General features: G+C 41.0%; 1 protein-coding gene across 2 annotated transcripts in view; it reads left to right on the top strand.

Moving 5' to 3' along the window:
* The window catches only part of PIGN (phosphatidylinositol glycan anchor biosynthesis class N), a 453,184-nt gene that overhangs the window by 411,871 nt on the left and 25,169 nt on the right, over positions 1 to 16,144 (top strand). For both annotated transcript variants that reach the window (XM_040353586.1, XM_040353585.1), the window contains exon 28: positions 12,684 to 12,736. In XM_040353586.1, coding sequence (XP_040209520.1) covers positions 12,684 to 12,736 — 53 coding nt within the window. The remainder of the gene's footprint in view (positions 1 to 12,683; positions 12,737 to 16,144) is intronic.

Below are 16,144 nucleotides of genomic sequence, written 5' to 3'. Positions count from 1 at the left end.
AATCGCGGTAAAATTGTGCGACTTTAAAGTCGTACAAGTGTGAAAGGGGGCTAAACCCTTTGGTATTATATTGTGTGCTGCTATAAATTGCTGCATGTGTTTCCTCTGAATACCTAAAAATAAATTTTACACAACAAAAGTTGGGCTTTCTGATCTATAGATACCCAGATTTTGCTTTATATACTTCTTAAATCATTTGTGGTACTGTTGCAGCTGAAAGAGATTCTGAGAACCTAATAAGTAAGATTCAGTGGTACTGAGTTTATAGTAGAAATAAACAAAAAAATTATATCAAAGTTTTTTTTGGAAGAAGAGACCATGGGGTTGATTTACTTAGGGCAAATAGACTGTCTACTTCAAAGTGCAGTTGCACTCTGCAAGTGTAGTTGCTCCAGAGCTTAGTAAATGAGGTAAAGCTTCCGTTTTCAAAGAATACCTAATCACATGCAAGGAAAAAAAGTTTTTTTTCTTGCACATGATTGGATGATGGAAGTCAGCAGAGCTGCTGCTCATTTACTAAGCACTGGAGCAATTGCACCTACAGAGTGCAACTGCACTTTGCAAAGTGCATAGTCTATTTGCCTTTAGTAAATCAACCCCCTTGTCTTTTCCTTTATGCTCTATGCTGTCTTGATAGTCTAGAGTGGAAAATTTATACTACACGCTGTCTACCCCTGCAGGGGTTGGGACATCTGGTGAGTGGGGACCCTGGTGGGGGAGCACTGGAATCACGTGTGGAAGCACTATTGATCGTATTAGAGCACTCATCAGTCACGGATTTGTGTGATCTATATATTGCACCAAGATAACCGGTTGGATGGAACTTACATGCGGCTTTGGACTTATTCATCTTCAATGCTGATGCTGTTCAATTTTATTCATTTAATTTATGAATTTACAATGGTGAGCAGTAATTGATCAGCATAAAACTGACCATAGATGGAACAGTTTGTCTTATTTATTTATTTATTTTGCTCAGCTAGCTGGATGAGCAGAAAAAAAATGGATATACCCATCCTCATATTTGAGGTGGATGAAGGAATTATTCCTGCTATAATTCTTTGACCGTGAGACTCCTGATTTTATGCAGCTGATTGGCTGCATACACTGACTGAACGAATATATACCAACAGTCCTTTTTGCAACGGGTGGATCTACTGATCAATCTAATGATGAATGGGGGAAAAGCAATAGATGGATCAAAATTAAACTAATCCCTGCAGAACTGGCTGAATTTGATTCATTTACTGTATGTCCAGCTTAAATCTCTTCTCAGCTATCTTCTTCCAAAATGACGTCCTGAAAGAACAAGGATATTCTTGGTGGTCAATGTGGTCATGTGGACAATGCTTGCAGGCTCTTGGACTGTTACGGCATTGTACTATGTATGGAAGGTCTTCTCTAAAAGTAAATTTACCCTTTAACCCTCAACACAATCGTAATCACAGCTTGCACAGGGCAGGCACAGGACTTTTTCCCTACTCCTCATGTAATGCGCTGGTATCTGAGTAGCCAGTTACCAATCACCCAGTGCTGTTTTGTCGAGGAAGGGGAGTGAGACAATTTGCTCCAACAGCAAAGGTTGTAACAGGAAAGCAAAAGGAAGGTAACACACACAGAACAAGGAATGGGCCCAGCATGGTTAAAACACAGGTTCACTTTAAAGAGGAAGTAAACCCAGGTATGGAAAAAAAACAGCATCTGCAAGGCAAAGGCATAATGAGCTAGTATGCATGGCATAATAGCTCATTATGTAATACTCACCTCCGATCGAAGCCCCCGCAGCCGTCCTCTTCCAACGCCCGGGCAGCCGACATCTTGCCTGGGGGTTACTTCCGCGTATCGCAGCTCCGGCGCTCTGGCTGGAGCCGCGATGACGTCACTCCCGCGCATGCGTGCCGGAGCGGCACGGCACACTACAGCGGTTTAGGAGATATTTCAAGCACCTACAGGTAAGCCTTAAAAAAGTGGTTGTAAAGGGTTTACAGCCACTTTAAACATCCACAAACCTTTTTTTGCCTCTGTATCGTGTACATATTTTATATTTTCTCTAAAGTACAATGGCTAATAAACTGAAATATAGGCATTTTAATTCTAAGTAACTCCTAATGTAGTTATGATTTATACCTTTAATAGAATCTTTCATTATAATCCACACTTATCTTAGGCAGAAGATGCATATTTTCTGTGATGCTTTAAAAAATTCCAGCTTTTTAAAGGTTGCTTTTTCCCCTCTACAAGATTTGTTTTTTTCTGGTGTAATGTCTGCTGCGTTCACACACCAAGCTAAGGTAATACCAGCATTAGCATAATCATAATCTGGAGAGGGCGCATTTAAGAAGAATTACTTATCTTTGAGACTTTTACGACTCGGTAATTGATAGGGCATGAAAACCCTGCATGCTGTGGATAAGATTTCAGCTTTTGCAGTATGATAATTTAGAGCAGAATGTTCATTTAAACAGTTTAAACCCATTGCCCCGTGGCATCCATCAGGGATTTATTTCACTAGTATCAATGAGCATTTTCTTACAGTAGGGGCACTCTGTTAACTACCTGACAAATATCTAAAGGCAAGATTATCTACATTTTCTTCAAACACAGAAAAATAACTACTACAAAGCAAACATTTGCATATTAATTATTTGAAAAATTGCACATGAATATATCAAACATAATATTTATACCTTGACTAGAGATAAAGATTCTTGGAATAAATTGTCCTTGGAGAAAAATGCAAACATAACTCCTTAAAAAGGGCTGCTGGGTTATTATTTACTTTAGAAGGCGAGATACACAACTGTTCATTTGGTTATACTGTCAGGTTTAGAACTTGTGTACATTATATATGTCCCTGATATTAGGGCGCTAATCCTCTTAAGGTATGGTGCTCTTTAAGCATTAAAACTAAACTAAACTTCAGGCAGACGGCTAAATACATAGTTGGAATACACATATGTGAACCATTTTACTTGCCAAAAATGTTTAATTCTGTTGTCAACTTCGGAATTTAGCATCTCCTGCCTGACCGCTAGGCATCTGGCCTCCAGGCTTCTTAAAGCACATCTATGGTCAACATGTAAAATCATATATTAATTTCTACATTGCATTATAATTATTATAGCCTACTCCTAGGAAGTGACGTTTTGATGTCACTTCCGCCCTACATTGATATGGAGACGGGTGGGGGCCATCTTCCCCTCACTCGTCTCCATGTCAGGCTAGGGAGAGGATCTGACTGCCTCCGCCACTTCTGACGGCTCCGGTAATCGGCAGCGGGCACCTGAGAGCGGCCGTAGGGGGGCCCCTCTCCCACCACGATAAGTGATCTTGTGGCAAATCCACCGCAGAGACCACTTTTATGTTAAAGCGGACCGCCCGCTTTTGAAGAGGATACTGGGGTTATGGTAGCTAGCTGCTACCATAACAACATTATTCCTCTTCAAAGTAGTGATGTAAAATGAGGGCGGGCGGTCCGGAAGTGGTTAATATGAAATATCTTCAAGTTTGTACACTTAGTTTATGAAGATCCCTACACATTTACTTCTGTGACATGTATTCACTATGCTCTGTGGTAGGCACTGTTGTGTCACACATTTCATAGTGTCTGCCTTCTAAACTACAGAGGAGCTTAGAGGAGGAGTTTCAGGAAGCACAGGAATGTACCATGGGGTATATAGTCCTTAGCTATTGAAAGTAGGCAATCCAGGATGTTGTGAAAAAGATAACCAGCAGACAGGCAGAACTCACAACATGAATTTGTTTATACTGGATTGTCAAAAATAAATATTGTTTGTATGGTTATTACAATGATATTATAAAATGAAAGTGTATGCCATGGCCTTATAACGTCCTGCTGGATTGGTGACAGATAAAACAAAAGTTTTGTTACATTTCAAACAATATTGCTTTGTCATGATTCAACAACCATCTTTCCTACTGGACAATAAATGAGGAGCAGCACAACAAGGTGGTTATCAATCTGCTCTCCCGTGCTATAAGCATATTTGCAGTTCTAGAATCAAAGCACCAAGCATATGAGTAGTCTTGGCTCAAATTTCTTAATTCCTCCTTTCAATCTGAGTGCTAATGCATAGGAGATTATAGAAATCCAGTATCAAAGCAAATTAAGATACTTATCAAAGCCATATTTAAACTATACCAGATTATTTTTTTAAAGAATATATAACTGGGTTAAAGTTTTTTTTAATGTATGGTCTGCAAATGATAAACATAATTTAGGTTCATTATTCTGCATAATAAAAATGATGCTTTGAACTATCCAGGCTAGTCCTATTTTATCAGTTGTGCAACTGGAGGAAGTGAGGTAGCTAGCTCATGAATGAAAAATGAAAAAATAAAAAAGACTATTCCTTCCCCCATGCAAATGAGCTAAATGGAGGAATTCCCAATTTCCCCCCTTAAATAAATAATTAACTTCTGTTGATCGGGGGAGGCCACCCACTAGTCGAAGAGCCAGTCATACTTATAAATTTTTTTAATTGTGATTCATATTTTTTAGCCAACCCCATGGAAGAATGCTAGTTTAAAGTTGTTGTAAACCCATGAAAAAAAACCTACAAGACAAAGGCATAATGAGCTAGTGGGCAAAGCATACTAGCTCATTATGAAATACTTACCTTAGATTGAAGCCCCCACAGAGGTCCTGGCACACTGTTATGGTTCGGTGGCATGTCTCCCGGAGTTATTTTCAGGTATTGTGGGCTCCAACGCTGGGATTGGCCAGAGCCACAATGACGGCACTTGCGCAGATACGAGCCATTTTTTCAGGGTGCCGATGATGTTGGCACACATTGATACAGTGAATATCTCCTAAACAACTTAGTATAGGCTTACCTGTAGGTAAAAGTGGTGTGTGAGAGTTAACAACCACTTTAAGTCTTATAAAAAAAGTGGTAAAAAACGTTTATACATATTGAAAATACTCAGAATGACAATCCACCAGCAAACCGGGCCTCTTACCCATAAGGGTGAACCACTAAATTATAGGTGGTCTAGTAGCGAACAAACACCAGCCTTGCTCCTGTTCACCATAGACGGCACAAAATTATTCATGTCCCCTCATAGAGCGTCTCTCCACAAGTTGTGCCAGAATGAGAACAAAGACCACCTCATAGTGTAATATGTAAAAGCATTTATGTGCCCCTGATGACATCTGGTATGGTGAAACGCGTCAGTTGGAGCCTGAATAGTTGACGTCACCTTCACACGTGGATCACGGCCTTGCTGGCTGGAAACTACCAAAGAATTGTACATGACATGCTTGTATATTACTGCTAATGTGTGAGCATAATTCAAATGTATAAATTAAAAGTGATTTTACATATTGCACTATGAGGCGGTCTTTGTTCTCATTCTGGCACATCTAACCTGCGCAGAGATGCTCTCAGAGGGGACAACAGGATTTGAATCGTTTTGTGCAGTCTATGGTGAACAGGAACAAGGCTGATGTTTGTTCACTACTAGACCGCCTAAAATTCAGTGGTCCACCCCTAAGGGTAAGTGGCCTGGTTTGTTGTGGTGTTGGTGGAGGATTGTCATTTCACCTGCAGATCTATCTCCATTGCACACCTTAGGTGCTCCCTGGGAATTGTGGACTTTATTTCTGAATGGACTTTTTTTAGCACTGCATTCTCTTATGAATATTTTGATGATTGTTACCCACAATTTATGCTAGCGGCTGTCCTTTGTTACAAAAAATCAAGCGCAGTGATGTTTTATTTATATACTGAAAATACTCACCATAGGGCCGGTTTACACTTGAATCTGTGTGGTCAGATTTTCAGCCCATTCATTTGAATGGGCCGAATTTGCACTGGATTGCACCAAAAGTAATGCATGCATCACTTTTAAAAACACACTGCACCCGGATCACATGGTACCATATTACCATGAGATATGGGGCAGGCAAATGCACTGTATTTGCAATCTGCATTTGGAATGGCATTAGGAATACATTGACACCCACAGCAGATCGGACACCTTGTGTGTTTTGGAGGTGGTGCAGGACGCACACACAGAATGTGTATTTACTTCACTGCATTTTGGTGTAAATGAGCCCTTAGTGGCCATTCACACTACCGCGACTTGGGATCCAACTTATGTCGCCCCAAGTCACGTGACATGAGAAATTACATTAAAGTGAATGAGAGCCGTCTTAATGCATACTACTTAAGTCGCTCCGACTTCAGAAAAGGTTCCTGTACTACTTTACTACATTCATTTCAATGGAAGTTGCCTCCAACGTCGGATCTCTGTCTTAACTGAAGCAACTTTACAGGAAGAGAAAATAGTTTTCTCAGGCAAACCCCTCCCTCCCACAGAGCTGATTATTGTTTGGTTGGCCACTGGCAAAGTTGCCTGTCCTGGAGGCGACTCGAAGTTGCCTTGCAAAGTCGTGCCGACTTTCATGTCGCTGTAGTGTGAACTGGCACTTATACAACGTTTAATATAAATACCAGTTTATTTATCCTGTTAAGAGTCGGTTCACACTGGGGCGACTCGTCAGGCGACTCAGCCGCCTGACGAGTCTCGTCCCATTCTATTCAATAGAACCGTTCTAATAGGAGCGACGCAAGTCGCTCCGACAAGTCGCTCCAACTTAGAAAAAGGTTCTTGTACGACTTTGGGGGCGACTTGCATTGACTTCTATACAGAAGTCATTTTGCAAGTCGCCTCTGAAGTTGTCTTCAGGACGCCTTGCCGAGTCACCCCCGAAGTCGTGCCGCCCCAGTGTGAATCGGCTCTAAAGGAAAGATCAAATTTTTTCTAGTACATGTAAACAAAACTTGCCATGTAGAACATATATCAATAGATTATTTTCTTAATATTTACAAGATACATTTATTCAGTAGAGCATGTTTTCACAATTAGTATGGAATGTCCAAAAAGGTTTATTGCTTACCATTTAGTAAATGGGACTTTTGAGCCTACAGACACACAGTGCTAGACATATAAAACTTAAGATACCTGAGTCGAGCTGAGCCTGGATTCAAAAAACACTGTAAACAGGATGTATGGGATTAGGTGCAGCTGGCCAAACCTGATGACTTATTATTAGATTCTTCTACTAAGGAGAAATTCAAACACTCAGTGTGTGTATATCTAATCATTCATTTTCCAGAAAACCACATTGCAAAATACTGGTTTTCAGTTTTCCACACTGTGTATACAGTATTTATTTTTTGCATGTCACTTGTGTTTAAATTCTCAGGGTTTTTTTTCCCCCAATACGTGTAACACTGGCACCATTCATTTACATTTTGGGAGGAAAAAAAACTAGCACAAGTGGTAAATAGTGAGTTAGAAATGAAAAATATATATAAAGTCAGCTTGGGGGAAGAGCAGGTTAGGGTTCATAATGTTTCAATGTTTTCAGAAATCTCTGGGACTAATGTATGAAATGTATGTAAACTTGTATTCAAAATGCTGTGTATTGTCTATTGTTTGTTCTAATAGTAAATTTTTTATAAAAAATATAGTAAAGAGAAATGAAGCAAAAGTGAAGTTGTCAATAAAAACCAGGTTACTTCATTTTCATGTACTAAAAAAAATTATCAAAGAATCTGACTGGTTTCATGTATCACCTTCCTGAAGGATAATCTTTTACCAATGGACCAGTTTTAATTGTTTAGGTTCTGTTCACAGCTGAGCAAAACAACTTTCAGGCGTTGTTGTTATATGAGAATTTTTGAGCTTTTTGTAAGTGTATTAGAAGCATTTTACAAGTGTTTTGCAGCTTCAGGCAGTTGTGTTTAGCCAATAGAAAACACTAGGGGGAGGGGGAGTAAATTAGGGATGAAGAGCTGCTGTTTAAGCAGAAATCGCATGACAAAATGTTTGTAAAACGCTCATGTCACGCGTTTTCAGGCATTTCTATTGAAGTCTATTGGGCCAGAAACGCTTGTATTCTGCCAAAAAGAAGCTCATTTTTTTTGAGCAACAGGTTTTTTTGCTTCAGGCGACAAAATGCTCATATGTGAACAGGGGCCTTGAAAATTCATGGGATTTGGCTTGTTGAGGGGCCTTACATACGTGGTGAAAAAAAGCCATTTTGATCTGAAAACTTCCAAAACAATATATTTTCTGAAAGCAGAGGACTTGGAAAATTAAAAAGTGCACAATTGAATCAAATTTTTTATGCAAAACATAGAAGATGAGACTTTATCAGTAAATAGAAACCAAATACAGGTATGTGAAGCCTCAGGATTGCATTGACACCTACAAAGTGGCAAACAACAAAATTGTCATAGGCGATGCATTAAAAACCCTTATTAGTTTAGAGCTAACTGCAAATGATGACCTAGAATTGCTCCTCCAACTCTTTGGCAGTCAAAGGTTTAAATTCAAAATATGCATGCCCCTCCCCTAGGTTTTGTAATCAAATAGTAAATTGCAGCTGGTATTTCTTTTGGGGGGGGGGGGGGCTTTCACTGGCACACTTGGTTGAGGCAGGTGCAGTGTTTGTCGCTCATAGCTTCCACCAGACCCTGTCTTCAGTTTGACTTGTGTCTTGAGCCAGGCCCCCATCAACACAGCTATTGTATTCTCCCTGTGTGGGGGGTGGGAGCCGTCTCTACCAGGAGAACACAGTTAGCCGGATTCAGTAAGACTTACGACGGCGTATCAGTAGATACGCCGTCGTAAGTCCGAATGCGCGCCGTCGTATATTTAAGAGTATTCTGTAAACCATATATATTTTATATATAGCTTTATTACATATGTGGGATTCCATTAATTTACTATACACCATTCACATTTAAATAGGCACATGTATGAGCTTTGAATATTGATAAAAACAATGTTTTTTAATAATTAGGTTAATGTATATTGTTTGGGAATGTACCTTTATTATTTTATTAATATGTGGTGTATAATGTGTGCTGATTCGTGTTCAACTTTTGTATTTTTCATTTCCTCATACTGTAATCCCGCTACATCACGCGAGATTTCAGTGAGAGAAGCCCTTCTCAGGAGTTCCTGCCATTTGTAGATCGCTCCTCATCTCAACATGAGAACCGATCTACAAAGCTTCATAAACAGGCACTGAGAATGCCTGAGAACTGAATAGCGGTATTTTACCGCACTTTCATAAAAGGACACCTTAGACTCTGACACATTTTACAATTTCATCAATGTTATTTTTGTAAACAGTTTTTTTGATCAGTTATTTTTAATGATTAGTTTTTCTAAATATTTATATGGATCATATATTCAAATAGTATGCTGGGCCAGGCCCTGGCTGCTCATATCTTGGATACTTCAACTGTAAGAGCTCCATACCATAATTCCTATCTTATTTCCTGTCCACTAGGGAGTCCTAAGTGTTCCTGCCCACCGTTCCTTTTTTTTACAACCTCCTGTTGCATTTTCCATTGTATATAAGTTGTAGCAAACATCAAACAGAAAATGAACTTGCATTGTTACCACAACAGGTATGTAGTCCCAAGACCTTAAGTGCAATTATCGTGATCAGGGTAGTGTAGTGGTCAGTGTAGTGTAGTGGTCAGGGTAGTGTAGTGTAGTAGTCAGGGTAGTGTAGTGGTCAGTGTAGTGTAGTGGTCAGGGTAGTGTAGTGGACAGTGTAGTGGTCAGGATAGTGTAGTGGGTAGTGTAGTGGTCAGTGTAGTGTAGTGGTGTGGTCAGTGTAGTGTAGTGGTCAGTATAGGAATCGGGTAGGTCAGTGTAGTGGTCAGTATAGGAATCGGTTAGGTTAGTGTAGTGGTCAGTGTAGGAATCGGGTAGGTCATTACTGTTGTAGGAAGGGAAGGGACTCGGGGAGTGCTAAAAGTCTGCAAGTAAGGGGGTGCAAATTACTTGTCTTGCCCCGGGTGCTGACAACCCACGCTATTCCACTGGTATTACCACCTGGTTATAGGCAATTATGGAACTTGTGGTCCAGAAATTAAGCAATATACCGGTAGTTTACATCTCGGTGAACCCTTTGAGTGGTACATTTATGGGAAGTGGCAACCTACACACTAATTACTACCAACCATAGAATTGTGCTGAATAAATTTTTGCTCGAACATCCTAGGGGTGAACGCACAGCAGTTCATGTTTACTAACCTTGGTCAATCTAGGTAATTGCACTTGGACAGACATATTGTTTGCATGATTAAACTGCTGTGCATGTTATTTGAAGTCCAGACGTTTTTATTGATTTATTTGTGTACATTGTTTCATTTTGTTTGTCATGCACTATATGGCCTCGTACACACGACCAGTTTCCTCGGCAGAATTCAGCTTCCGACCGAGTTTCTGGCTGAATTCTGCCGAGGAAACTGACCGTGTGTACACTTTCGGCCGAGGAAGCCGACGAGGAGCTCGGCGAGGAAATAGAGAACATGTTCTCTATTTCCTCGTTGTTCTATGGGAGAACTCGTCCCGCCGAGCTCCTCGGCGGCTTCAGTGCTGAACTGGCCGAGGAACTCGATGTGTTTGGCACGTCGAGTTCCTCGGCCGTGTGTACGAGGCTTATGTGTTAGGCTCCATGTACACGGGACGCTTTTACAACTGCTCCTAAATGATTAAACTTGACAGATAGTAACCCACATTTAAAACGTCCATTTTGCCGCGTTTACATGCCGCGTTTTGCAGCGTTTGCGTTTAGCAGCGTTTAAAAAAAATAAGATTTTTTTTAAATGGCCAAAAACAAAATACACCTAAAAACGAAACGCTGCTAAACATGGGTTACCGCGTTTAGCCGTGTTTAGTCGCGCTTGTGTCTGAAACATGGCAATCTTCCACGTCTGTACCTATTTTTTTGCTTTCAAAGAAATGCTGGTAAACGCAACTGCTCAAAAACAGCAATAAACGAGACTATGTACAACTGCCTCTGAACGTTTAGCAGCGTCCCATGTACATGGGGCTTTACATTGTAGTGATCAAGGCACTGGGGGCATTTTTAAACAATAGTGGTCATTTTTCAATTTTGTACTGCTTTTCGATGTGAATAAATAATGTTTTTTAATGAGTTTGAAACCACGCTTATCATGCAAGTGACTGCTTTTTACCCTGCATGGAGCTGAAATTCCCTGGTATAGGGTTTCCTTTTTTGTCTGTATGCTTTTTGTTACAATGACAGCACTTAACCAGTGAAGTGGGCTCAACAGGTGAATTATGCATACTCCATATACCCTCTTCTTCTTTTTGTTTTTATTTAGCCAATTGACTTGACATTTAACGGATAATCAAATAGACAGTTTTGCCCAATCTGTCGCTAATGACTACTTTGTTCTATGCACATGTGAATACTTATTCAAGTGATTCTAGTATGGCACCTAAAAGAAAAACTTGATCATTCCAAAAATCCTGTTGATTTGGAAGCTTTTGTTGACACCAGCATTAAATACAGTATTTTTTATTGTGGAAGCCTGCCAATGTTTACTGACATCAGAGTTTAACATGATTTTTAAAAAAATGGATATTAGTTTTTTTGAGATACCGGTAGATCCAAAAACAACAATAAATGTCAACTATAAACACCAGATTCTGTATTCTGTTTGGGCCTAACACGATTAAAAAAAATAGATGATGGAAGGAAGGACTTTAAGTCTGATTTACTAATGGAGCTGAGAATGTTCTATAAGAATAGGATTCACTTCAATTATACAGTCTTCTGCAGAGATTAAATAAACTGGAATTTTCTTTTCACATGTGTGGATAATTAAAGTGAATCTATAAAAAAGGGGGGAGAGTTGGGACTTTGCATGAGATGTGTTTTTAGCAGTATGCGATTAAATATATACCGTTATATGGAATATAATTTTTTTTCCATAATAGCCAGGCTCAAAGTTGCCAACCAAAAAAGCACTAAACCAAATTGATCTGTCGAACTGTATGTAATTAATCAGCTATGATTTTAAAGCCTCCTAATAAGGAGCACAGGCATGCTAATCAATAGATAGGGGGCAGGTGGTAACCTAAACTCCATGCGTTTTCAGGAGTGGAATAGAGTGCCTCCACCGATCTACCACCAACAGTTAACTTATGCATTGTAATTTTTTGACTAGCTGACCCAATTTGATGTGGTCCGCACCTAGTCTGGTGGTATTTTGGTTTGGTAGGCATGTTTTGGTTCCACTCCTGTATTTCTTTTGTTATTCCAGTGCTCTTTTTTGCCAGACCAACTATAGGTAGGGCGGGTTTAGGTTACTACCTGGCCCCTATCTATTGATGAGCACACCTGTGCTCCTTATTAGGAGGCTTTAAAATCATAGCTAGGACTGCAGTACACGGAGTGCCTTGACGTTTGGCCTGCAGCTTAAACAGGTATTTGCAAATACATGCAACTAAACCTCTGTTTTTAATTACATACAGTTAGACAGATCAATTTGGTTTAGTGCTTTTTTGGTTGGCAAATTTGAGCCTGGCTATTATGGAAAAAAAAATTATATTCCATATATATATTTAATCGCATACTGCTAAAAACGCATCTCATTCAAAGTCCCAACTCTCCCCCCTTTTTTATACATTTACAGGGATGGAGGCCTGTGGTAGTGTCTATCATATGCATCATTCAAAGTCCCAACCCTATCCCCCCTTTTTAATATTAAAGTGAATCTTTACTGCTTTTTGAGTGAACATTCCGAATTCCTTTAGTAAATCAGCCTCTTATTATGTCTTTTAAATCCTAATGTTTTGTTTGTTCTCTTTTTCAGCATTTTTTCTTCTTGGTTAAAGACTACGGGAGCTGGCTGGATATTGGAACAAGGTAAATTTAAAAAAATATTTGAATTACTGTATTTGCTGGCGTATAAGACAACCTTTTACACGTAAAAAAAACTGTCCAAAAAGCAGGGGTCGTCTTATACGCCGAGTCAGCTGCTCGGATGCCTGCAGGATGTGCGGTAATACTGTATGTAGCTTCGGCTACATACAGTATATTCCGCTTAGCCAATCCCAGTGAGCGATGTATTCAGATGAATACAGAGCCTGCTCGGATTGGAGTAACAACCTCTGCTAATCCGAGCAGGCTACATACAGTAGCCTGCTCGGATTGGCTTTGAGAGTCAGAGAGGCGTGTGCTGATGATGTTACAGCCTCTGCCAATCATAGCAGGCTTTGTATTCATTAATAGAATACATCGCTCGTAGTGATTAGCTCCAGCAAGAAGGAAGAAGAATATGGCTCCATAAGGAAGAAATATGAAGCCTCGGAAGGGGGGTCATCTTATACGGTGAGTACAGGCAAAAAATCATTAAAAAAAAATTAAAATTAGGGGGTCGTCTTATACGCCTGGTCGCCTTATACACCGGCAAATATGGTAAACAGAAAAAATGGAAACCTAACAACTCTACTCTCTCCCAGCTTTGCATTCTAGATACAATTGATGTTGTCCCAGTACTTACCATCTTTGTGAATTTAATTTGTCTGTCTTCTTCCCTTTTTCTGAAGTATACTTCCCTCTGCAACTTGAAAAAAATGTTTTGTTTACATATGGAATTCATAGGCACTGCATGTACACAGTCAGTAAACATTATTTCTAAAAGGCCAAGGAACTTTACAAGTATGATAAATGGTAGGAATGGCCTTGGTGTATACATTCACAAGGGAACAAGCGAATTGAAAAATACTATTTGCAAAGCTCAATATTTCACCCCTATGTCTTGCAATATCAAACGTTGTACAAAGGTAGAGTTGTGCCCTTGCTCATTTTATGTATTACATTTTTCAGAACTATAATAGTAGTTTATAAGACAGCTTGTTTTAGTATCACAATTATAATATTAAATTCACTCTAACCATAAAATTCATAGCCATACTTATAGTGTTTCTGTAAAGTCTATCAAAGTGCCACTGGGTTTGAAGGAGATACTAAGCAAAAATCTTTGACGGTTAGTACTTGCACAGGCATAATCTCTCCCCCCCCCCCCCAGACCCCTCCCAGCCACTACCATGTTACAGAGTTCTTGCTTGTTGATTCTAGGGCTATAAGTTCTGCATGGTGGAGAAGGAGGTATGCCTTCTCGTCTTTTACCATGGATGCTGGGTAGGGTTTGGGTTTCCAGTGGTGCTAGGAGGGGTTAACAGAAATGCTGCAGGTATGAGTATTGAGTATGTACCTTATGATTCATGGTATGTAGCCTTAAATATGCAACCATTTTCAAAGCACAGGTGTGCTGTTACTTTTAAATTTGCCAAAAAAGAGGTTTCCTAGAAAGAAGATTGTAAACACTTGCCTCTTCCTCTAACGGCAACACAGAATTGAAGTGAAGACACTTTTGAATCCAACACTTCTGAGAGTTTTGAATTTCTTGGTTCCCTGCTGCATTTAGTGGTTCAGTCTGCTGTGTCCTATAGAGACACAGGAGGTGGTGAGAGAAACCATGGAGGGCAACAGGGGACCAGAAATCCAACACACTTGGAAGTGTTGAATGCTAAGGAGTCTTTAGGCAGATGTTTCTCCTCTTTACAGCAGCATTATGGGGCATTGGTAGCTGGAGAGGTAAGCAAGTACACTCTTCTTACCAGGGGACCCTTTTTTTTGGGAACATTTAGATAGAGATGCTTCCTAACTTCCAAAATACAAAGTTGTGAGGGTTAAACCTACTAGAAATCATTAGCTGATATTACTGACCTCCTATCACTCAAGGTGAGTGGCTCATCACAAGCTCCTCTGCAAAATCTGTGCATCAGTCTGATCAGAGTGCTGGTCTGGCTTATTTCACTTCCACAAATTAGTAAAAAGAATCATTGCGCTCTGGGCTGCAGCAACTTTTTTTGTTTACTAAACAGTAGTAGCATTCAGGGCTTTCTTAATGAGAGGGCACACCTGGGCACTGCCCAGGTGCCCCAGCTGCATGGGGGGCCCCTGCACTTTTCCCAAAGCAGCTTGTCCTTGATCCCACACCGCCCGAAAATTAGAGTGATGGATACAGAGGGGAGGCAGGCTGGCAGTGGTGCCCCGTGCTGTGCAGAACAATACCTATTATTTCACAACCAGCAAGGAGGGGGGGCGGAGCGCCAGTGATGCTCTATCCCCGCTCCATGCAACTTGAATGCTCGGGACTCGAAGGCTGTGGGATAGGAGCTGGAGTGGGAGCTGCTGAGTCAGCAGCACTGAGAGCCCACCTGCAGAAGTGGCAATGTGGATGGTGTCAAGGTGAGTTCAGCTGTCCAGCAGTGTTTGCACTGAAAGACTTGGAATGCCCAGAGGGATGCTCCCTCCTCCGCCCCTCCTTCTGCCTGCTTGATTGGTATAGGTGAGTGCAGTGCTGGAGGTGGGCACAGAGCCAAAAGTTTACATGCACTGTATGCATCCACTGAAAAGGGGGCTAATACATGTCTGGAATAATGGTGCTGGGGGATAGTAAGGGTGTATGGGGGAAAACAATGCTGAGGGGGTATCTGAGGTGTATAGGGGTAGCAATGCTTGGGGTAGCTTGGGTGGCTATAGTGCTAGAGGTATCAGAGAAACAGAGAGGCCACAGTGTAGGGGGTATCAGGGATGTAGTTTGGTCACAATACAAGTCAGAGTACTGGGGGGATATCTAGTGTGTAGAGGGGTCAGTGTGCTGGGGGGGATATCTGGGGTGTAGAGGGGTCAGAGTGCTGGCTCTTACCAACTTGACGTCTGTTTACCTGCACTGTCTCCATTGTAGGGGCCCCAGAGCATTACTTTGTCCAGGGGCCCATGATGCAATTAAGACTGCCCTGGTAGCATTCACCTTTGACATTTTGCACTGACTAATTGCTGCAGTCCAGATTGTAGTGATTTTCTTTTTTACATTTTTTGTGTTTGTTTTAGGTGTGTGACCCAGAAAGTATTGAATCCAAGGACAGCCAGGCAACTGGTATTTTCAGAAGGAGAATGGCAGTCTATACATTTCCTTTAATGCAAACCTGTAGCTGTAACAGGCGCTCTCGGCGCCGTAATGCGTTCCACGCTGGAACGCATACAGCGCCCGCGCGATGACGTTGTCGCCCAGCGCCACGTGCATTCCACCGTGGAATGCGGAAGTGCGCCGCAGATTACCGCTGATTGCTGGGCACCTGCCTCTCACCTAGCCTAGCTATAGGCAACCTACAGGCACTATCCATCCCTAACCTGGGACATATCCCACACCTGGAGCTGCGCTGCCAACCTTGCAGGAGTTGCTACAGACACCCCAAGCTCACC

The sequence above is a fragment of the Rana temporaria genome, chromosome 5 (genome assembly GCF_905171775.1).
Source record: "Rana temporaria chromosome 5, aRanTem1.1, whole genome shotgun sequence".
Lineage (NCBI taxonomy): Eukaryota > Metazoa > Chordata > Amphibia > Anura > Ranidae > Rana > Rana temporaria.
This window is presented reverse-complemented; position numbering and strand designations above follow the sequence as displayed.